At 42.3% G+C, this 24,662-nt stretch overlaps 1 protein-coding gene across 2 annotated transcripts in view; it reads right to left on the bottom strand.

Moving 5' to 3' along the window:
- Nucleotides 1–10,367: 10,367 nt before the first annotated feature.
- Nucleotides 10,368–24,662, bottom strand: part of LOC149455707 (cytochrome P450 2A4-like) — a 62,911-nt gene continuing 48,616 nt past the window's right edge. For both annotated transcript variants that reach the window (XM_089686105.1, XM_089686104.1), the window contains exons 8-10: nucleotides 20,774–20,961; nucleotides 11,321–11,462; nucleotides 10,368–11,225 (exon numbers count right to left, since the gene is read on the bottom strand). In XM_089686105.1, coding sequence (XP_089542231.1) covers nucleotides 10,993–11,225; nucleotides 11,321–11,462; nucleotides 20,774–20,961 — 563 coding nt within the window. In that variant the 3' untranslated portion in view covers nucleotides 10,368–10,992. The remainder of the gene's footprint in view (nucleotides 11,226–11,320; nucleotides 11,463–20,773; nucleotides 20,962–24,662) is intronic.

Here is a 24,662-nt window from a genome sequence, read left to right on the forward strand (position 1 = left end):
AAGTAACGATTCTGTGGCCCTAAGTAACGTTTCTGTGGCCCTAAGTAACGTTTCTGTGGCCCTAAGTAACGATTCTGTGGCCCTAAGTAACGTTTCTGTGGCCCTAAGTAATGTTTCTGTGGCCCTAAGTAATGGTTCTGTTGCCCTAAGTAACGTTTCTGTGTCCCTAAGTAACGTTTCTGTGTCCCTAAGTAACGTTTCTGTGTCCCTAAGTAACGGTTCTGTGGCCCTAAGTAACGTTTCTGTGGCCCTAAGTAACGTTTCTGTGTCCCTAAGTAACGTTTCTGTGTCCCTAACTCTCTCCCTCAATACAGCCAGGTCTGCCTCTCTTGAATGACTGGAGGCAAATGGAGAATTCTAAAATGGCCGCCATTTATAGCTCGACCATTACACAGTGCTGGCTGGCTGGCTGCTGATTGGCTAATGCGATCACATGTCATGAATGAATGCATTATGGGTCAGCGCGCCTTGTCTACGCGCCTTCCCAGACATCCCCGCTCCGTCGCCGCACATGTCGCCGCCATTTTAGGAAAAATTTCGATTCACGCATCCGAAGTATGCTAATTTTCGGATTTGGCGCGAATCAAAATTTTTCTAATATTCGAAACGAATTCCACTTCGCCTAGTTCGATTCGCTCATCTCTAGTCATAGCACTAGCCCATGTCTCATCAGTTTGTTCTAGAATGGAATATCATTGTAAATTATAATTGCACTGTTGCGAAGTTCCACAGTGTCTACGCCAGACTTGGCCACACCTCCCAAATGTGTACTGGGAAGGATGCGACCAACTAGTCTTTTACAGTAACATTTGGTGGTTTTTGTCCTACTGGAAGTTGCATATTTGAAGAGATCAAGGACATAACAGGATGTACTTTTAACCGAGACACATGTACTTTGCTATTTCACTGTACACAAGAGCTGGTCGAAAGCTCTCAAAAGTTTTTTCCATTCCTCACAACGCTGCAAAAGTCTATCGTATTGTACACTGGAGACAAACATTTGTGCCAATAGAATGGGAATTGCTGTTAAAGCTGGAGTAGTATAAACTAGATACATATTCAAAATGATCAGATTTTGGCATGTTGGCTGGCACTTAAATATACAAATAGGTACTTGTCTAAGGTCACTGTCAGGAATGGACTTGCCAGTGGTGGTGGGACTCACCTGCCTTGTGGGCTGCAGTACCAGGGCTGGCCAGCGGGTGCTCTCAGCAACCAGAGGCTCACTCCTGCAATGAGCCATCACCTGAGGCTGATTACAGCAGGTGTATTTAAGGAATGGCCAGGCCTGTGATCAGGGCCTTGGTGTATGTTTCCCATGAGCCCCATGAGCCCCTGTACCTGCATCCTGTCTGCTTCCTGCCTGATCCTGATTCTGCTTTAATCCTGACTCTGCATGAACTCTGCCTGTCCTGACCTCGGCTATTCCTGACTACGCTTCCGCCTGCTCCTTGTACCTTGCCTGCCCATTTGCTACCGACCAGGCCTGCCTGACTACGTTTAGTATTGTTCTTATTGTTATCTGTTGGAGGTTTGGTTTGTTTGCACTGTGTTTATGTTTAGTCTTGCACTGCGTTTATGTATTGTTTAGTCTTTAATAAATTGTATTGTTTATACTATACCTGGAGCCTGTGTTTCCCTGTGTCAGTCCACACATTTCTGATCATACCCGGATCCCTAACAGTCACTAAGTGACTATTTATGGTATTTTCTACATGTAGCTCAATGCCTCTATAACGCAGCTGATAGTAAAGTCTTGACTGCTCTCTTGCCTGAACACCATCTGCCAGGTCTATAACCATACACTTTTATCTATTGCTTATTTTGAGGCCAGGATATCTGTTGTTTCTTTGGTTCGGATACTCCCCACTCTCCTCTTTTTTTTAACTAACCCTTTGTCAGGAATGGACTGGCCAGCAATAGTGGGACTCGCCTGCCTTATGGGCTGCAGTACCGGGGCTGGCCAGCGGGTGCTCCCAGCAATCAGAGACTCAACCTTGCAGCCAGCTAAACACCTGAAACTGCTTACACTGGTGTATTTAAGGGATGGCCAGACCTGCAGACTCTGCCTTGGTGTGTGTTTTTCCTGGGCCCTGTATCCTGTTCCTGCATCCTGTTCCTGTTCCTGTCTTGTCGCTGACCCTGCCTGATCTGACCTCTGCTGACTTCTCCTGCTCTGACCCCGGCTCATTCCTGACCATCCCTCTGCCTGACCCTCTGTACCACTCTGCCCGCTACCTGCTGAACCTGGCTTGTGACCCCGACCATTCTCCGCTTGCTCCCCCTGTACCTACCTGCCCGATTGATATTGACCCGGCCTGCCTGACGACGCTTGCATTGTATGTACTGTTATCTGTGGGTGGTTGGTTTGGTTCGTTTGCACTGTGTTATGTTTTAGTATTGCACTGCGTTTATGTTGGTATTGTTAGTGTTAATAAATTACATTGTTTATAACATATCTGAAGTCTGCGTTTCCCTGTGTCAGTCACACACCTCTGGTCACACCCCGGAGCCCTGACACCCTTCCTACACTTCATGCCCCTTCTTAAATAGTTTAAGGGAATTTGCATTAGGATTGTCACATTATTTTTGTATCTATTCGAATAGAACCTGCATGCACTTAATACCCTGCTCCATTTCACATTGTACTACTTGTTTTACAATTTCTCTGGAACCCAATTAGACTGTAAATAAGGCAATAAAGCACTGACCACTCCGACGGGCCTTCAGAAAAAATAAAATAAATTATTGAGAAATTTCAAGAAGGTCTTGCCCTCATAGTCCGAGCGCTGGCTGAACACCACCAAGTTTATCACATTGTTTACCACACCTCCAAGAACCATGTGAGAATTGAAAACTTTATCTGGGGATTAAGGAATAAACATTCATACAATATGGGACCTTATTGCTTCTCTGCCTTTTGGCTAAGCTAAAGTGTAGTATCTGCTCTTATCAATGTTCAGTAGGGGCGCTCCTCCATCATTTTGGCCTTTTGAGAGAAATGGGTGGCCGTATAGTATCTCCATTGGAATGATGGGGATTCTGAGGGTCCTTCTCCATGGGACGGAAACTGAATACGGGAACCACAGGTAAAGTGTGGGGGGCAGAAGTACTTCTCCAGTATGGAGAGACTTGAGGGGCCCATTGCCTCTTGATTTGAGGGGTACTATCTGGTCTGCCTGAGGGCTGCAAAGGCAGAAAGCCTGTGGTAATAAATGCCTACTCTGAGTGGCTCAAGGGTGCTGGAGTAACATTGAGGGTTTGGAACCCCATTCTGTGAAGCTGCACTAGGCTACATGCCTTGCTTTTTTTCTGCACTACACTACACGGGCTAAGTCTTAATTAAACTTCACTCTTCTATGTTTCCATGTTATACCTTTTTAACACAGGAAGCCTTGGCCTGCCTGTTACATGACACACCAATTACTTTCTTCATAGCAGTTACTTCTACAGTCTTTATAAGGTGATGGGATTCCTCTTGCACTTGCTCCTCAGTTGATCGTTTCCCCATTCAAAAATTCCTCAGTGTGGTCACAGCAAACTGTCTAACTTGCTGCCAGCATTCACCATTGGTGGTCATAATACCTAATTATTACTAAACCGTGCTCAGCAAAAATGAGTACAACCCAACACATTTGTCTGAAAATGTTTCTTTTCAGAATCAACATTTTCTATGGGACACTATACTATTAAATACTCCCACAAATGCAGGCCTTTGTTCGCAAACAAGATTTGTAATTTTCACACACAAAAGTATTTTTCCTAACAAATTAATTCAAGACCATGTTGCATAAATGAATACACCCCAATGAATGTCTTAGGAGCAAAGCTAAATTTTAGACAACAAAATCTAATTAACAAGAATTCAATGACAGTTGAGTCTAATTATTCATTAAACAGGTGTCCAGCAGAAAGTTGATTATAAAAGGGCATTACTTAAAGAAAACCCCTTCCCCTTTCATGCTGTCAACAATGGCAGCACGAGAAAGGGAAATGTCTCAAGGCCTGAGAAAGAAAATTTCTTTATGCAGGAAAGGTGAAGGCAACAAGACGATTAGCAAAGCTTTAATTATCAGTCAGAATACTGTAGAAAAAGAGATACACAAATTTATCAAAGATGGAACTGCAACCATCTCACAGAGACATCCAGGCCATCCAAGGAAATTAACACCTCAACGTCAGCTTCTTCGATGAGAAAGGTTGAAGAAAATCGCCATGCAAATTCACTGCAGTTAGCTAAAGAAGTAGAAGGCTGAACTGGGGTGATTGATTCCCGTGACACAATACGGGTAGAGAGCAAAGGAATGGCATGCATGGTTGTTGTTTGGTTTGTGTTCGAAGTTCGCGGTCGAACATTCTTTAGGTTCGGATGTTCGACTGATGTCAGACAAGAAGGCCTGGCTCAAGTCTCCACTCTAATTCATCCCAAAGATGTTCTATCAGGTTGAGGTCAGGATTCTGTGCAGGCCAGTCAAGTTCCTTCACCCCAGACTCGCTTACCCATGCCTTTATGGACCTTGCTTTGTGCACTGGTGGGCAGTCATGTTGGAACAGGAAGGGGCCATCACTAAACTGCTCCCACAAAGTTGGGAACATGAAATTGTCCAAAATGGCTTGATATGCTAATGCCTTAAGTGCTCCCTTCACTGAAACTAAGGGGCCAAGGCCAACTCCTGAAAAACAACCCCGCACCATAATCCCCCCTCCACCAAACTTTACACTTAGCACAATGCAGTTAGGAAAGTACCGTTCTCCTTGAAACTGCCAAACCCAGACACATCCATTGGATCACCAGACAGAGAAGTGTGATTGGTCATTCCAGAGAACATGTCTCCACTGTTTTGGAGTCCAGTGGCAGCGTGTGTTACACCACTGCGTCCGACGTTTTGCATTGCACTTGGTGAAATAAGACTTGGATGCAGCTGCTCAGCCACGGAAACCCATTCCATGAAGCTCTCTACACACTGTTGTGCTAATATGAAAGCCACATGAATGTTGGAGGTCTTTTAGCTATTGACTCTTCAGACAGTTAGCGACTTGGCACTTGTTTGCAAACATTTTAGGCAAAAATGTAAGTAAATTAAGAATGCTTTCATTGCCTTCAGAAATTGGAGTGTTAATAATTTATCTTTATAAATGATCAAAATGGAAAGTAAATGAACAGAAAAGAAATCCAAATCAAATCAAATCAATATTTGGTGTGACCACTGTTTGCCTTCAGAACAGCATCAATTCTTTTAGATACAGTTGCAAGAAAAAGTATGTGAACCCCTTGGGATTATGTGGAGTTTTGCATCAATTGGGCATAAAATGTGCTCTGAATGTCATCTAAGTCACAACAATAGAAGAACACAGTCTGCTGAACATAATACTACACAAACATTACATGTTGCCATGGTTTAATTGCACATAATGTAAACATTCACAGTGCAGGGAGGAAAAAGTTTGTAAGGCCCTAGCTTAATGACTTCTCCCAGAGCTAATTGGAGCCAGGAGTGAGCCAACCTTGACTCCAATCAGTGTGATGATATTGGATGTGTTGCTGACAGCTGTCCTGCCCTTAAAAAACACACACCTGTTTTGGGTTTACTGGTTTCAAGAAGCACTGTCTGATGTGAACCATGCCTCGCAGAAAAAGAGCTCTCAGAAGACCTACAATCAAGAATTGTTGACTTGCATGAAGCTGGAACGGGTTAAAAAAGTATCTCCAAAAGCCTTGATGTTCATGTGTCCACGGTAAGACAGACTGTCTACAAATGGAGAAAGTTTAGCACTATTGCTACTCTCCCTAGGCGTGGTCATCCTGTAAAAATGACTGCAAGAGCACAGCGCAGAATGCTGCATGAGGTAAAGAAGAATCCCAGAGTGTCAGCTAAAGACCTACAGAAATCTCTGGCACATGCTAACATTTTTGTTGACACATCTACAATAAGGAAAACATTAAACAAGAATGGAGTACATGGGAGGACACCATGGAGGAAGACATTGCTGTCCAAAAAGAATATTGCAGCACGTTTGAAGTTTGCAAAAGAGCACCTGGATGTTCCACAGCACTACTGGCAAAATATACTGTGGACAGATGAAACCAAGATTGAGTTGTTTGGGAAGAACACACAACACTATGTGGGGAGAAAAAAAGGCACAGCACACCAACATCAAGACCTCATCCCCACTGTAAAACATGGCGGAGGGAGCATCATGGTTTGGGGCTGCTTTGCTGCCTCAGGGCCTGGACGGATTGTTGTCATTGATAGGAAAATGAATTCCAGAGTTTATCAAGACATTTTGCAGGAAAACGTACGACCATCTGTCCGCCAACTGAAGCTCCGCAGAGGATGGGTGATGCAACAGGACAATGACCCAAAGCATACAAGTAATTCAACAAAACAATGGCTGCAACAGCACAGAATACGCCTTCTGGAGTGGCCCAGTCAGAGTCCTGACCTCAACCCGATTGAAATGCTGTGGCATGACCTTAAGAGAGCGATTTACACCAGACATCCCAAGAATATTGCTACACTGAAACAGTTTTGTGAAGAGGAGTGGTCCAAAATTACTCCAGATCGTTGTGCAGGTCTGATCTGCAACTACAGGAAACGTTTGGTTGAGGTTATTGCTGCCAAAGGAGGGTCAACCAGTTATTAAGTCCAAAGGTTCACATACTTTTTCCTCCCTGCACTGTGAATGTTTACATGTTATGTGCAATTAAACCATGGCAACATCTAATGTTTGTGTAGTATTATGTTCAGCTGACTGTGTTCTTCTATTGTTGTGACTTAGATGACGTTCAGACCACATTTTATGCCCAATTCATGCAAAACTCCACGTAATCCCAAGGGGTTCACATACTTTTTCTTGCAACTGTGCATTTGCACAGTTTTTGAAGGAACTCAGCAGGTAGGTTGTTCCAAACATCTTGGAGAACTACAGATCTTCGGTGGATGTAGGTTGCCTCAAATCCTTCTGTCTCTTTATGATGGTGAGATCAGGGCTCTGTGGGGGCCATACAATCACTTCAAGGGCTACGTGTTCTTTACATTGAAGATAGTTCTTAATGACATTGGCTGTATGTCTGGGGTGGCTGTCATGCAGCAGAATAAATTTGGGGTCAATCACACACCTTCTTAATGGTATGGCATGATGGATATGTATATGCCTTTATTTCTCAGCACTTAGGACACCCTTGATCCTGACCAAATCTCCAACTCCATTTGCAGAAATGCAGCCCCAAACTTGCAAAGAACCTCCACTATCCTTCACTGTTACAGATACTTATTATCATACTGCTCTCCAGCCCTTCGGCAAACAAACTGTCTCCTGATACAGCACTTGTTGCCATTTTTCTGCACCCCAGTTCCTATGTTTTCAAGCATTGTTGAGTCACTTAGCCTTGTTTCCACATCAGAGGTATGGCTTTTTGGCTGCAGTTTTTCCATGAAGACCACTTCTGTCCAGACTTCTCTGGACAGCAGATGGGTGTACCTGGGTCCCACTTGTTTCCAACAGTTCTGTGCTGATGGCACTGCTGACCGTCTTCTGATGTTAAAGGGATATAAGCATAATGTGACTTTAACTGCTGCATTAAGTTTCCTTGGTCAGCCACTGTGTCAACAGTCTTCAATATTGTCCGATCAATAGTGTCTTCAATGCTGAGAAATACAAGCAGATAATATCCATCATGCTATACCATCAGAGAGGCCTGAGATGGGCCCCAAATTTATTCTGCAGCAGAACAATGATACCACACATACAGCCAATGTCAATAAGAACTAGCTCACTAGCTCACAAAGTTAAGTGTCCACCTGACACTGGTATAACAAGCGATCAGATACAAGGAATGGACGAGCCCCGTTCACCGCGGACACCTCGCCGACAGCTCCAGGGAACGTCCTGATGTCATCCAATAGGCTCCGCCTTGGGCGGAGCCTATTGGATGACGTCAGGACGTTCCCTGGAGCTGTCGGCGAGGTGTCCGCGGTGAACGGGGCTCGTCCATTCCTTGTATCTGATCGCTTGTTATACCAGTGTCAGGTGGACACTTAACTTTGTGAGTAAGATGAGATTGTAATAAAGTTAAATGGTTTTTACTTACTGCACCATCATGCCTTTCCTTTATTTTTGAGTGGTATTACTATATATTTGGAGGATGATCGCTATATAAAGAGTCCTGGCCATACTTCAGAGTGACTGCAGAGTATTGCTCCTGGTATCTGGATGTGTTCATGCTACAGAGTGTTGCTTCATGATCTGCCTTCTCTCATCGCTCCCAGAGCAAACACGCTTGTGCTGATTTATAATTTGATCAGCATTGAGCTCTGGTGAGTTTATTCCATTCATTTGGTGGTGGATTAAGCACGGTGCACTTATATGTTTAAGAAGAAATTTCATTTGGGGTGTTGGACATTTTTCTACACCAATTTATGGATTGTTTCACTGGAGATTTTTTCATATATTGTATTTAGGATGTTTGGACTTTTGTACACAAATTATTTTCTTTGATATAATTTAGCGCATTCCGATTGTTGATTTTGAATGTTATTTATATATTTATAATTTTCATTCTGCAGCTGCTTTCTGTAAAATTCAATATGGCAGCTTGGAGCTGTTCTGTAGACTGTTGGTGTGATTGGTTCATAGATTTTTCTCAGAAGTCTCATTAAGGCGAAAGATTTATATGATCTGAAGAGAAACCAGAGCAATGGAAACATATTTTGTTCGTCTTTTATAGGGATTACGATCTCCAGAAATGAACAGGAAAATGCAGAGCAGAAGGGCTCAGGGATTGGATGGGGGGGGGGATGGGTAGTATATAGGTAGGGAGAGAAGGGATGAAATGATAAATGTTTTGATAATATGCTAAGGTTTTAATGAGTATGTTTGTATAACTTGTTTATCTGAAAAATTAATAAATATTTAAATTTAAACAAAAAAAAGAAGTCTCACTAAAATATGGGCAGCACAGTGGCTAAGTGATTATTTCTTCCACCTTGGAGCACTAATGTCATTGGCTCAAATCCATACCATGGCACTACCTGCATGTAGTTTGCATGTTCTCCCTATATCTGCGTGGGTTTCCTTCCACATGCTAAAGACATGCTGATAGGTAATTGGCTACTGTTTAAATTGGTCTTTGTATGTGTATGAAGATGAGCTAGGGACTTTAGATTGTAAGCCTCTTGAGGGTTGGGACTGATGTGAATGTACAATATATGCGTAAATTGACAGTGCTATATGAGTACCTGTAATAAATGAATAAAATAAGATAAAAAACAGATTCTAGGGAAACCCATGCAATGGAAAATTTGGTTTGGGTGAGATAATCCACAATGGCTAAATACTTCTAAAGGGGTGCAGACACAGTTATTCCCATTAGAACAATTGAGAGTGCTCAAGGTGATTGTAACAAACTACATCTTCCCATTCAGAATCGGTCCTCAAATGACATGGTGGAGCAGTTATTTCTTCAGAACAACAAAAGCTAGCAACTACCTTCAAGGTTTGTTAGAACCCTTACAATGTACAGTGATAACCCAAAGGGAATTGTTTTTTCTCTACAAAGTGGAGTTAGGGTTCATTTAAGCATGTATCGCCCTCTGAAGAGTGACCCACAGTTGATTACTTTTTAGAAGACATTTGACAGGTACTGAGGATGCATTATGTAACCTCCTCACCATATGTTTTAACCCCTAAAAACCTGCACCATTGTGCCAAAATCATGTACATTGCACATGGTTGTGGGATGGATGCTGCGTGGTCTCATTCAGTTAAATGCAACAGGAGGAATAATTTTGCAACCTAAGAGGGGCACTAAAAACATCTCAACTGCTTGTTTGTATTGCACACCAACGGCAAGTTTAAACCAAGCATTACTATTTAAGAGTGATTCATCTGCACTTCTCATGGGACCAATGGCAGCACAGACATAACAAAATTGAGTAAGGTACTTGGTAACCTTTGCTGCATCCCAGTAGTTTCCCCCAGAATAAAATCATTCATAAAACATTTTACATGTTCAGCTTTAACTCTCAGTAATCACTGTGTTCTGTCAGCCAGGAAGGTTTTCTGCAGAACACAATAATGCCGCGGGAGGTATTCCGAAGTGGAGTGATTTTGGAAAGAAAATCAAATTATCTAAATTCTGTAAGTGTAAGGCCAGCTTACCTTAGAGCCTAGAACATAAGCATTACAATATGTACTGTTTCTCCTGAACTGAAACGACATTCACAATTAGAATTTTCTTTGAGGAAATTTTTCCATCCTTCTCTTTAGACTTTTCTCATTGCTATTGTTGAAAATGTTCAATTGATTTTACCCCACTAACCATTCAAACATTAAACAAACATCCCAAAAAATTTTTCAAACAAAGATAATTTATTATATTTATTTATTAAAATACATTTTGCTAAAGTGATGCTTAAACCTGCAAACACCTGTACATTTTGCAATATATCCCCGGCACACCAGCTAAAATTTCACTGCCTTTACTGGACTCTGGAATATGATTATTGATTGAGGGCAGGGGTGATAGACACACAACATCCTAGCTGGGAAGGAAGCAGTCATGACTGGGCTTATGCAAAAATCTGCTTATGAAGAGTTTTTAAAGCTGCGCACTTACTTATGAAATATTTACTTACCTTGACTGACTCCAGCACTATGGCTTGAGTGTTAGTGATCACTTGAAGTGTAATTTTTTTTCTGCCCCCTTATCTGCCTGAGCTCACACACTTTTAGGAAATATTGTGTGAAGTCAGGCAGTTGACATGACAGCAATGATCAGACTCCATTTGACCTATCACCACCAACACTGAAGCTGTAGCGTCTGGCATAGACAAAGTAAGTACAAAGTGGTGTCAGGAGAAAGTTATAAGACGTCTAGGGAAAAAAATGTATTCTGAGATAATGGGAATCTCAGTCTTTCAGGTAAAGCATGTGAGATGCCTACAGAATCAAGTGATCATTATAAGTTCTGGAAAGAAGAATCTTCCTTTTTCACTGGAGTATGTCTTCCGGTCCTTGTTTGGTATGTTCATACATTTTTTTTGTCCTGGGAATGGCTCTCAGATTGTACGCGAGACCCTGTTTATGGAAAGCACGTCGAAGCACCTCCAGGTTGAACGTGTCCGTGGGGTTTGCAGGTTGGAAGGACAATTTTTGGAGCAGAGCAGTGAGGAAAAGGAAGATCTCCATCCGAGCCAAACCTTCCCCTGGGCAGATCCTCTTCCCTGGAACAACCAGAGAGCAGCAGAAAGAAGATATCACATGGTCACATTACAAGGCAGAAGAAGCCACTATGATTGTTTTTCTCTCTGTTTCTTACCTGCGGAGAAAGGTATAAGAGCTTCCTGTGGACAGAACTTTCCATTTTCATCCAGGAAATTCTCTGGATTAAAGTCATAGGGAGACTTCCAGTACTCTGGGTCTGACAGAGCAGAACTAAGGAGAGGAAATACGGTGGTCCCCTGTAACACAGTAAGACTGTTACGGCACATGCAATATTTAGAAACATCCCACTCAACAGATCATTTTCACATAATGGGACCAGCATTAGATCTGGATTTTGGAAATAAACTCGCTACCCTTATAGTGCAATTAACAACTAAAATTTTAATATATACAGTCATGGCCGAAATTGTTGGCACCCTTGATATTTCTCCAGGAAATCATGTATTTCTCACGAAACGTATTGCATTAACACATGTTTTGCTATACACATGTTTATTCCCTTTGTGTGTATTGGGACAAAACAAAAAAAGGGAGGAAAGAAAGCAAATTCGACATAATGTCACACAAACCTCCAAAAATGGGCTGGACAAAAGTATTGGCACCCTTTCACAACTGCGGATAAATAAGAATGTTACAAGCATGTGATGCTCCTGTAAACTCACCTGGGGCAAGTAACAGGTGTGGGCAATATAGAAATCACACCTGAAAGCAGATAAAAAGGAGAGACGTTCACTTAACCTTTGCATTGTGTGTCTGTCTGTGCCACACTAAGCATGGACAACAGAAAGAGGAGACGAGAACTGTCTGAGGACCTGAGAACCAAAATTGTGGCAAAATATCAACAATCTCAAGGTTACAAGTCCATCTCCAGAGAACTAGATTTGCCTTTGTCCACAGTGCGCAACATTATCAAGAAGTTTGCAACCCATGGCACTGTAGCTAATCTCCCTGGTCGTGGACGGATGAGGAAAATTGATGAAAGATTGCAACGCAGAATAGTCCGGATGGTGGATAAGCAGCCCCAAACATGTTCCAAAGACATTCAAGCTGTCCTGCAGGCTCAGGGAGCATCAGTGTCAGCGCGAACTATCCGTCGACATTTAAATGAAATGAAACGCTATGGCAGGAGACCCAGGAGGACCCCACTGCTGACACAGAGACATAAAAAAGCAAGACTACAGTTTGCCAAAATGTACTTGAGTAAGCCAAAAGCCTTCTGGGAAAACGTCTTGTGGACAGATGAGACCAAGATAGAGCTTTTCGGTAAAGCACATCATTCTACTGTTTACCGAAAACGGAATGAGGCCTACAAAGAACAAAACACAGTACCTACGGTAAAATATGGTGGAGGTTCAATGATGTTTTGGGGTTGTTTTGCTGCCTCTGGCACTGGGTGCCTTGACTGTGTGCAAGGCATCATGAAATCTGAGGATTACCAAAGGATTTTGGGTCGCACTGTAGGGCCCAGTGTCAGAAAGCTGGGTTTGCGTCCAAGATCCTGGGTCTTCCAGCAGGACAATGACCCCAAACATACGTCAAAAAGCACTCAGAAATGGATGGCAAAGAAGCGCTGGAGAGTTCTGAAGTGGCCAGCAATGAGCCCAGATCTAAATCCCATTGAACACCTGTGGAGAGATCTTAAAATTGCTGTTGGGAAAAGGTGTCCTTCCAATAAGAGAGACCTGGAGCTGTTTGCAAAGGAAGAGTGGTCCAAAATTCCGGGTGAGAGGTGTCAGAAGCTTATTGATGGTTATAGGAAGCGACTGATTTCAGTTATGTTTTCCAAAGGGTGTGCAACCAAATATTAAGTTAAGGGTGCCAATACTTTTGTCCAGCCCATTTTTGGGGTTTTGTGTGACATTATGTCATATTTGCTTTTCTGCCTCTGTTTTATATTTGTTCCAATACATACAAAGGGAATAAACATGTGTATAGCAAAACATGTGTTAATGCAATACCTTTTTTGTGTGAAATACTTGATTTTCAGGAAAAATATCAAGGGTGCCAACAATTTCGGCCATGACTGTATGTATTCCTTTAGAGTCTTCAGTGTACTACTATGGTAGTTTAGGTTTCCCTAAAAGAAGTGCCTAGATGGCACAATGCAGCAGACATTGTGCAATGCTGCGTTGAGTCAGTCAAGTTTAGCCATTCTTAATTTCAGTCAATGCTGTTGAATTTCAGCACATGCTGTTGAGCTTCATTGTTTAGTGGCCAAGAGGTAAGCTGTCGGATCCCTCTTTCAGCACATAGTTTTTTTTCCTGAATTCAGTGTTTTCCATCAAGTGTGTATTTAAAAAAAAGTCTTTTGATCCTCATGTGCATCATTTGTCATCATCTGTCCCCTCACTTTTGAGATAATTAGCAACATCCATCATCATGTGTCCAGCTCTCTGTGAGGTATTTGGATTCATTTCTTATCCTATGTCCTTCTACCTATGAGTTACTTGGCATCATTAATCACCCACTATCCTATCACCTACTAATTACTTGGCATGATATATCATCATTCCCATCACCCATGTATAATTCCTGGCATCATCTGTCCCACCATCCAGGGCGGACTGACCATTTGGAAACTCGGGTACTGCCCGAGGGCCCGGTGTCAGTAGGGGGCCCCATGAGATGCCCCTGGTACCTTTTTCATAGGCTTTTTTGAGTTTGGGCAAGGACACAGGGGCCCCATGAGTTGTCAGTCCACCCCTGCCACCACCGTTGAGATACTTAGCATTATCTATCCCACCACCTTTGAAATACATGGCATTCTCTGTTCCACTGCTATTAAAATACTTGGTATTATCTGTTCCACCACCTTTGAGATACCTGTAATCATTTGTGTTGCTGGTTAGGAAGTATACTGCAGTAAAGTGACATCTTCTGTAGTTGTATGTTAGAAGCTATTTTTTTTCTTTTTCTTAAACACACCCATGGGGACACTTGACTGCAGTAGATTAGAGGAAGACTGGGGTGTGACGAACGCTGTGCCTTTCTCACCAACTCGTGACAAAAGACCAGCCAACCTCACACTGTGCTGTCACTTGCATCACAATGCAACTGTCAGCTGCACCCTACACAGTTTTTCCAGCTCGCAGGACCACAATCTATGTGCCAGCAGCCTGAGAGCGATTGTCATGGGGTTAGGTTAATTATGCAATTAACCCTTCAAACTCCAAACTGCAACCAGATAGCTTTGGGACTATCAGCCTTTCACAATGTTAGCAAGATCAAATGTGAACAATAAAAGTCTGTAACAAGATGGATGTCATCAAAATTCTGGTATTCTGATTTGGAGCTGAGGGTGCAGCCCTGACCTCTTGGGCATACAGACTGTCAAAGATGAAGCAGAAGGTTAGAATATGGAGCCTCAGAGAACTTACCATCAAAGGAAAGACATTGGTACTCCACAGCAAGATTCTTTCTGTGTTGTAGTACCTCGCACAGTTCTGCCCCCCCTGGGTCAACACCTGCAAGGTAATCACCAGGGCGGTGCTTTACTTCATCTTGGATTTCAATATGAACAGAGTGAAAAGGGCAGCCTTGTTGAAAGAGTCCCTCAAAAGCAGTGAGGGCTAGTCCAACATCGCTACACAAATGAGGGTGTTCTTTGCCTGCAACCGCATCCACAGGACAGAAGAATGGACTCTTGTGGAAACTCAATGTTTCGCTTTTTCCTACTGCCCCTCTGGAGTTCCCTCAGATGGGACAAATGGAACAGTTCCATCCCCTACAACTGGGTCACTCCTTGGTACTAGGATACTTTTAAGTTTATCAAGGAGGCTACATGGAGTCAAGCCAGACTTGTGGAAGCCAGAGAATATTTACAAATTGATCAGAGCCAAGACTGTGCAGTCTGTTCCAGGTCTAAATTCAGCCACTTGCAAGGTGGTCTGGAAGAATGTTTCTTCAAAGAGACTTACCAACAGGTACAAGGATCTGGCATTGATGGAGATCCAAGGGAGGTTACCAGTTAGTACAGTTATACATGTCAGAAACCTGGGCAGATACAATCACTGTCCTTTTAGCATCATCCAGGAGGAAACTGCTCTGCATGTTTACTGGGAGTGCCCCTTTGCTCAGAACCTGGAACCAGAACTCAGAGACTTTGTTCTACAGACAGCTATCACACACTTTGAAGTGCTGAACTGACTATTCTGTGAGACATTTTATCAGGAGGACATTGATGGCACCTGGAGGGTCATGTGTTGCTTTAAGGATGCTTTAAGTATGCCAGAAAGCACCTCATCCACCAGCTGGAGAGGATGTCCATTGAGGAATATCACAGACTGGTTCACAGTCTGCTCAGAGACTAAAATCTGATGGACTTCAAAGTGGAAGAGTATGTCTGAAGAAAATTTCCCCTTCCCCAACATTTCCTTTTATGTCCTTATCCTTTCAATAAAACTTTGGGCCTGTGAAGTCTTTCCCCTCTCTGATTCTGCTTTCCTATCCCCTTTCCAGTCCCCCATCACATCTATTGCTTACTGGATGTCTATTGTAATGTTGGAATGTTGCATGCTTTGGTTTTGTTGCAGTGCCATGTAGGAAGTGCGGGGGACAGGGGTCTAACTCAAGCACTGCATGTCTGACATCGCCCTGCTTGGTATTTTGGTGGTACCTTAGGGACCACACAATAATTTTGGGGTAAGCGCCATTATGTATGACATGATGGTTTTGAGGAACTTTGCTTCACACATCACGTTGGGCATCATACCATTGAGTGAATGTATTTATCGTATGAGTGGAAACTGTATTCTATTGTAGTGTATTCATGCATTGTGTCACAGTACAGGGTGGAATGTATCATGAGAAAGTATTTTGTTTTTTTAGATTTCACATAAAATAAAGCATATTTTTTCAATAAACCAGAATTAGAAATATATTCATGGAAACTTGAAAAGGTCAACTCTATTTATGACATGTCATAATATGCAGTGGAAATATACATATATATATGTGTGTGTTTTTTTAAAGCAAATCAGATGTTGGATGTTTATGGTAATCCATAGTGACTGGATTCAAAATATTTGCCCAAGTTAACCGCATGCCACCCAGCCACTGTACATATACGGCGGCAGGGCGGCACTCACAGGCAAAACCACGTTTTAAGACGTGTGTTTTGTAAACAAATAGGGGGCGCGCGCGAGGCGCGCCGCCGCCCCCTATTTGTCCCGCAGATCACCGCCGCAGATGTCAGTCCCCGGGTCTGCAGTAGCTGCGCTGTCTGTCACTTCCTTCTCAGCTCGAGGATGAGCTGATCGAGAAAGAACAGTTTCTCTTTCTCGATCAGCCTTGTCCCTCCCAGTACACACCCCCGCCCCCTAGTAAACACTCCCCTCACTCCTATAACCCTTCCCTGAAAAATAAAGTTAACCCCTTCCTCCCCATTGCCATTAGTACAGTGTCAGTTTTTTTTTTTTGCACTGATCACTGTATTAGTGTTTTTGGGGATGTCAGTGACCCCAAGTCAGTACCCCCCAATGTCAAAATGTCCGCCGCAGTCCCGCAGTCCCACCATAAGTCGCTGGTCACTTCCATAAGTCCCTGATCGCCGCCATAATTCGCTGATCGCCACCATTATTAGTATAAAAAAAAAACCTAAAAATCCCAGTATCTTTCCCGCCATTTGTAAACGCTATAACTTTCACGTAAACCAATTAATTTACACGTATTGGGTTGTTTTTTAGCAAAGACATGTCGCAGAATACATTTTGGCAGAAATTTATGACTAAATTTGATTTTTGAATTTCTTTTTTGCTGGACATGTTTTATAGCAAAAAGTCCAAAATATTATTTTTTTTTCCTCAAAATTGTCAGCCTTTTTTTTTTATAGCGCAAAAAATAAAAACCGCACAGGCGATCAAATACCACCGAAAGAAAGCTCAATTTGTGGGGAAAAAAGGATGTAAATTTAATTTATGTACCATATTGCATGACCGCGCAATTGTCCATTAAACTAGCGCAGCGCTGTACAGCAAAAAAATGGCGTAAATTGCAGTATTTATACCATAGTTTGTAGACGCTATAACTTCCACAAAAAGCAATCAACATACACTTATTGGGATTTTTTTTACCAAAAACATGGAGCAGAATACATTTTGGCCTAAATTTATAACCAACTTTGAGTTTACTATATATTTTTTATAGCTGAAAATAAAAAATATTGTTTTTCTTCAAAATTTTTGGCCTTTTTTTGTTTATAGTGTGAAAAATAAAAAGCGCACAGGTGATCAAATTACACCGAAAGAAAGCTCTATTTGTGTGAAAAAAAGGACGTAAATTTCGTTTGGGTGCAGCATTGCATGACCGCGCAATTATCAGTTGAATTAGTGCAGCGCCGAGTAGCAAAAAGAGGCCTGGTCATTAAGGGGGGTAAATCCTCAGGAGCTCAAGTGGTTAATATGCTACTGATTCTTACTTGGATAAGCAGTGAAGTGTCTTCAGCATTACACAAGTCCAGTGGAATGTGACTAACTACTACTAGTTATAAGAAGACCTGGATAAATATCTTTCCAGACATATCTCAACACTTATAAATATCAAGTGTAGGCAAGCGCAGGAACTATAAAGCAGCTAGCACTAAGGTATAGGTAACAACTCCTTATGGATAAATATATAGAAAGTGCAGTGCTAAAATAAGTGAATAATATTATAGTGAAAATAAAGTTCAGAGTCAATCTGACATATAGCAAAGAAGAAAAAAAAAATAAATACATTTTAGTGGAACAGTCAAGTGCAGCATATAAAAATCAAATACAAAAAATATTCAATAAATCATTCAATAAATGTGAAACAGTAAAGTGCAGTGAGACTATATAAAGTCCATGAAATATCAGTGGAGTAAGAGCTATAAATTGTCCGTAAGGATATAAGTACGGCAGTCACGGTGAAATATTGTGAAGTGATCCAATAGGGAATCCACCACCTCTGTCAGATGTACACTGTAACGGAACCGGAACCCAGACCGCACTGAGTTTTTCCGTTATAGCACAACTTCCCCTGTCCGAACACCATCCACGGACCAAACCTTGAAATCCCTCAGGAAAAAGACAATACCCAGCTCTTCATAATACAGGAAGCCAACAACTCTTTATTTTACACATTTTATTTTTAAAACAACATGTTTTATACAGAGGGCGGGGAAACACAACCAGGAACAGGAAATACATCATCAGCCCGCCCCATCCCACCCAGACACAGAACAATGGGATGAAACACATGGTAAAGGACATTGACCAACCCCCACACCAATACACAAACAGTACATCCCATAATAGTTGGCTGGACAGGAAGACACAGCACAATGGGGGGGAGCACATGGCAAACAGACAATGGACAGCCATGTGGCCTAGACAAAGGAACACACACTATACACAAGACTCAGACATTCACATACACACCCTGTACCCCTTAAACAGGCACAGGGTGGGTTAAACATAATGATTTGGGGAGATGATACAGAGGTCCCCCCACCCCCAAAAGTCACTCCCGTCACATACACTCACAAGACATCTACTGGTAAACAGCATGTAAGCACATCTCATCTGGGTACAGGTAACAACAATGAAGCCTCTGCAAGGGATGCTCAGCCAAGGGCAAAAAATGCAGGTGGACCCTCTCCTATGAGGAATAGCTCACAAGATGGCTGCCGTTCCAACTTTCAGCAACGGCGGCGTGACGTCAGCAAGTGCGGCTCCATCCGATGCATTTTGTGTGCATGCACATCTTCAGGGGTTCACTCACATGCTGTTTACCAGTAGATGTCTGGTGAATGTACATCTAACAGAGGTGGTGGATTCCCTATTGGATCACTTCACAATATTTCACCGTGATTGCCGTACTTACGGACAATTTATATCTCAACACTGTATGTGCTTCCTTCTCACTTTCTGTTGTGCAACTCACAACAGAATGTGTATGCTGTGGCACAGATACTGGGGGATGAAGACAAAAGGGTCCTAATCCCACCCCACCCCCAGATTTTTCATGGTGCAGCAGCAAGGCACTAGTTTGCTGCTGACACTGTCAGTGACCAGGGTAACAATTCTATCCCCATGACTGCCATGTACTCTGACCTGACTATGTAATCCTTTTTCAATGGAATCCACAGATGAATGCACATGTCTACTGATGATAGTCACAGAACTGATTGATTAGTGGTGATGTTTGATTAAGGTAAAAGGAGGTCACAATGCTTTTTGCCAATAGAAAGGACGGCATAGCTAATCTATGACGTATGTAGTGCCCCTCAGGTGTAGCTAGGGGGACTCAAAACTCAGCGACTCCTAAGGGGTAGTGCTACATGTACATGGTACCGAAAAAAACATGGTTGGGCCAGTTTAGGCTAAGCACACCTCCCAGTAGATTGTGGGAGTGGAAACGAGCTACCGGGAACAGGACAGTGGGGTTTCCTTCCAGCAGGGATCTTCCCTCTGTGAGGGAAGTGAGAAATTTTGTGATAGTGAAAATGATACTCCAGTATGCAGCTGTTACTCCCATTGCATTGTGGCACTGTAGCTTATCTTGCCAGTCATAGCATGTATGGTATGCTGGCACTTGTATCCTTCAGTGCTGTACCCTACCATGAAAAGAAATACCCTATGCCCCTGCCTTTGATGTTATGGGGACTAGATTAAGCAAAAGGGTTTACATTCTTGGGAATGCCTTCCATTGAGTTGGGCTAAACAAGCCATTCAAATGAGTGTTAAAACATTTCCCAGCATAAACATCAATTGTGATTGATTGTGAGAAACATCTGCTTCTATCCTACAACCCGATGAACAAAAATGTGACCAGAGACCAGAAAGTAAAGGTAGGCGCCCTGCACTCCTCAAATCATAATCTCAGAGGAGTATTTTTCAAGAAGAGATGACTGAACAAGGGAGTTACATAGCGAGACCCTTGGGTTCCACTTTTAAAGGAAGAATTCACACAAGGTGAAATTGCAATTATACAGTAGGTAGACTTTGCTGGTCTCATGTATGTGTGCAGTTCCTGAGAAAGGAGGCACAGTTTGCTACAAGTGGTTGGGCTACCTAAACAAAACAATCATATCAGAGATTTGCAGACTGGCTGCAGCTACAAATGATATACCAGCTACTTTTACTATTTCTTTAAAACACCAGTGGGGACACTTTACTGCAGTAAACTAGGGGCAAACGGTTCCTATCAGACAGTGAGGTCCCTGTGACAAATGGAGAAAACCCAGAGAATGCCAGTTCCATAAGAGGCACAAATGGTGAGACTTAATTCCACGTGTTTGTTGCCATGATCAACGTTTCTTGATTTAAAACATGGTCAGAGACCAGAAAGAAAAGGTGGGCACCCTGCCCTCCTTAAACCTTAACCCAAGAGGAGAATCCGACCAAGTGAGTCAATTTGGTTTGGATTGTGATTATATGCTATGTTGCTCAAATGTTCTTGTTATTAGGTTTATATGGCAGAAACAATTGATTTTTTTCTTAGTTCTAATACTTTTGACCTCTATAAACCAATATCCAGCCAAACTGGCCTGAACATTCATCTAAAAAAGTGCCCAGATGGTTCTCACCTTGGGGAGGGTGAAGCCTCGGAAGTTGGTGTCTTCAGTCACTATACGGGGAAGCCCTATTGGGGAAATGTCTATATATCTCATTAACTCATGGATGACAGCATTGGTATACGGCATCTGAAAGCGGTCAGCCATGCTGGGCAGTCTGTCCATCCCAATGACTGTATCTATCTCCTCCTGTATCCTCTCTAAGGAAAAAATAAAACATACCAAAGTTTAATCATAAAGGAAATTTATAAAAATGAACAGTTGTAATTTATCCACAATTTTCTGTAAAATTTTTTTTGTTTTTATTGAATATAAAAATAGACCAATATCCTTTTTTAATTTGTATGAATAGTTGAATGCAGATTCCCCTGATATTAAGAACATCATACAGTTTCAGAATTCCTGAAATTGTGATTTGTGAATTGTAGGATTATATACAAATTTGCATGCAGATATTTGGCAGGAAAAATGCAATTTGCCTAATTTGCTAACCGATTTGCTTATCATAATAAAAAACTTCACTGGAAAATTACTTGAATCGTGAACTGACATAAAGGCTTGGTGTGATGGTTTGATCACCACTTTGCTAATTCCCCTCTAGAAGGGCTGAGTTATTTTTGTTCAAGCATCATCCATAATCACCATATACTTTCTGGATTGAGATGCCAGCTCAGAGATGACACAATTATCCAAATCATGAGGTCTGTGCAGTTCTTGACTGCGTTCACAAATATCCAACACAAAATAACTGTGTAGCCTCTCACTTTGTGAGTTGTTACAAAGTTACAATGCGCAGTCTGAACACTGGTGGAGAGGAAACTGAGGAAATACTTCATCCAGCCTGCAACAGACTGATGATATCATCTCATGAGTACTGGAGCTGAGCTCAACAATGGCCGTTTAGTAAAATAAAGTACAGTTAGTGTTTATGTACATTAGTTTTCTGAAAACCACTTTAAGAAATCATTTTTTCTATTTTAAAATTTTCACTGATGTTGTCCCTTTCCAACTACGTCTGGTTTGGATGGCATTTAAAAATACTTGGTTGAATAAAGTGATAGTTTTATATGCTCCCTGTACAAGTTCTTATAAGATTGTATCTCGCTGATATTAAACTCTAAGCATCTCCACTCGATGTACCCTTTAACTTCTAACTTGTGTTTTTTGGATATGCTCCACTATTGTAACATTTTTTTGTTAAAAAATATACTTTATATATACTGTATATAAAATCTATGAAAAACACATACTTTGTCATACTGTCTCCTATGTACTGCAACATAGTGCACGAATACACCACATAACAAGAGAGTTCCAATCACACAAATAAAATACATTCACTCAATGATATAATGCCTAGTATGCTGTACTGAGCAAGGTTCCCTGAATCATTACATCATGCATGACACTACTTTACCCCGTAATCATTATGTGGAACCTAAGATGACACTACAGTGCCTAGCAGTGCAATTTCAGAAATGGAGTACCTGAGTTTGCAAACTCAGAGAAAACCTACTGCCTCTTGACCCACTATACTATCTCCTTGGGGTTCCTCTCCCAAATTGGTCACCTAGAAGGCACAACTCATAGTCCACATTCTGACCATAGTAAAATGCCTAATGGTGAAGCTTTAGAAACTTACCTACTCACCCTGAAAGAGCAAACTACTTAATTTCACTGGGGATGTGCAATTAATGGAGCACTTATTGGCCAAAATTCATAACACCTTAGACATATTTAACACCATGTTGGAACTTTGAGACCTCTTTAAACAAGAATTTGAAGAATAATTTTTTGTAGAGTTTCTAATGCATGAACTTTCAGGGCTGGACACCTCACAGGTGTAGTTCAAACTCCACCCAGCATGTAATGCCTTGCCACCTTGGGGATGGAGTAAATTCCTATGGGGAATGATGTTCTCCTGCAGCCTCCATAGGTATCACAGGAGAGGCAACAATCTGATTTGGGTACTGCAACTCCCAGTGATCTTCTGCTGCCATCTTGGTTGAGGGCAGTGCTAATAAACAGTAGTGCCCTGCCAAGTTCAGTGCCCATTTTGTAAGTGGTTAATGTAGGGAGAGGAACCTATCTGGCAAGGACAGAGGACATAGCCAGGAAAATTTCCAGTGCGAGAAGAGACGGAGCAGGGGACACTGCAAGCGTCCTATAGTCAGCATTGATCTCCAGAAAAGCTGCCACCACTTGCTTTAGGCTAATTGGAAACTGCCACTTGTGTTAGTTACCTGCCAGGCCACTACCACTCCTATAGAAGCTGCCGAAGTAAGATCAACTCAGATTGTGTTGTGATCCACTGTGTTGAGGATAAACCAATGTAAAACTACACTGGACTACAAACTTCTGGTATCAGTCAGCTTAGCTATATTGCTCCACCACTCCTGTGCCTTAAGGACTGTGTAGCATTCGTCTGGGACCAACACTGTGCCTGTGTGGAGTGGTTGCTTTACCGGTTACTGAATATTACTGAGTCTACTACTGAGGGTTACTGAACCTGTTACTGAGTATTACTGATCCTGTTACTGAGAGTTACTGAACTTGTTACTGAGAGTTACTGAACCTGTTACTAGTATCACTGAAACTGTTACTGAGTGCTGTTGGCCCTGTTACTTCAAGAGATACTGCTCTTGTGTAAAACAAAGCTGCTACTGCTCACTTCTGTGCTCTACAAGTGAAAGTTTTATTTTTGGAACTGCAGTCAACTAAATACAATACTGTGAAACTGCATTGGATTCTGAGTTTGCCTTTTCCTCGCATTGGGTACCATACAGCTGGCATGCTCACATCCTCCCCTCTCTCCCTTTATTCTAGTTCTTACCTTTCCCTTCTACCCCCAAATTGTCCCCACCTCTACTCACCCCCTACTCTTTCTCCACCAAGTCCCAACAATGTTTTTATGGACTTGTCTTCCCTCTGCATACACACCCTAGTATTGGGCATGCAGTAGGACTTTCACTCAAGCAAACTTACTTACCCTGATTTTCTCCCTGGGTGTGTACCTGAATCTCTGCCCCATCATGGAACAACCATGCATCTTGTCTTTTGCCTATGCTTTCCTCTCCTCTCTTACTCCCTCTTTGCTTTGGTTGCCAAATTGTACATCTACTCATCCTTGGTTACCATATTTATGATGTTTTGTGTACTATTTACCTTGCTCTTCTTTGTCTGTAAAATATCTTAAGTAAACTGTCATATAAAAAAAAAGACTCTGTCACCTTACTCATGAGATGCAAAGTGACAGTGTTTCAGCACAGGGAACCCACTTATACTCACGTTGAAAGCACTCACCTGCTGCTTCATCCTCTAGCAATGAAACAACACTACCCTACACTTCCAAGTACGGGGGATCATGTGGCCTCCTTTCCTATGACAGGGCTCATCTGCAAAAAGCATTGCATATCATATCACTATTCACCATAAATGATTAGAGATGAGCGAATCGAACATGACGAAGTGGAATTCGTTCCGAAGATTTGGAAAAATTCGATTCGCTACGAATCCGAAGATTAGCAAACTTCGGATGCACGAATCGAATTTTCCCAAAAATGGCGGCGACATGTGTGACGACGGAGTGGGGATCTCTGGGAAGGCGCGCAGACAAGGCGCGCTGACCCATAATGCATTCATTCATGACATGTGATCGCATTAGCCAATCAGCAGCCAGCCAGCCAGCACTGTGTAATGGTGGAGCTATAAATCGCGGCCATCTTAGAATTCTCCATTAGCCTCCGGTCATTCAAGAGAGACAGACCTGTCTGTATAAAGGGACAGAGTTAGGGCCACAGAGACTTTAGGGCCACAGAATCGTTACTCAGGGACACAGAATCGTTACTCAGGGACACAGAATCGTTACTCAGGGACACAGAATCGTTACTCAGGGACACAG

Source organism: Staurois parvus, unplaced genomic scaffold (genome assembly GCF_062004578.1).
Source record: "Staurois parvus isolate SC_StPar_1 unplaced genomic scaffold, SC_StPar_1.0 ptg000390l, whole genome shotgun sequence".
NCBI classification, from domain to species: Eukaryota; Metazoa; Chordata; class Amphibia; order Anura; family Ranidae; genus Staurois; species Staurois parvus.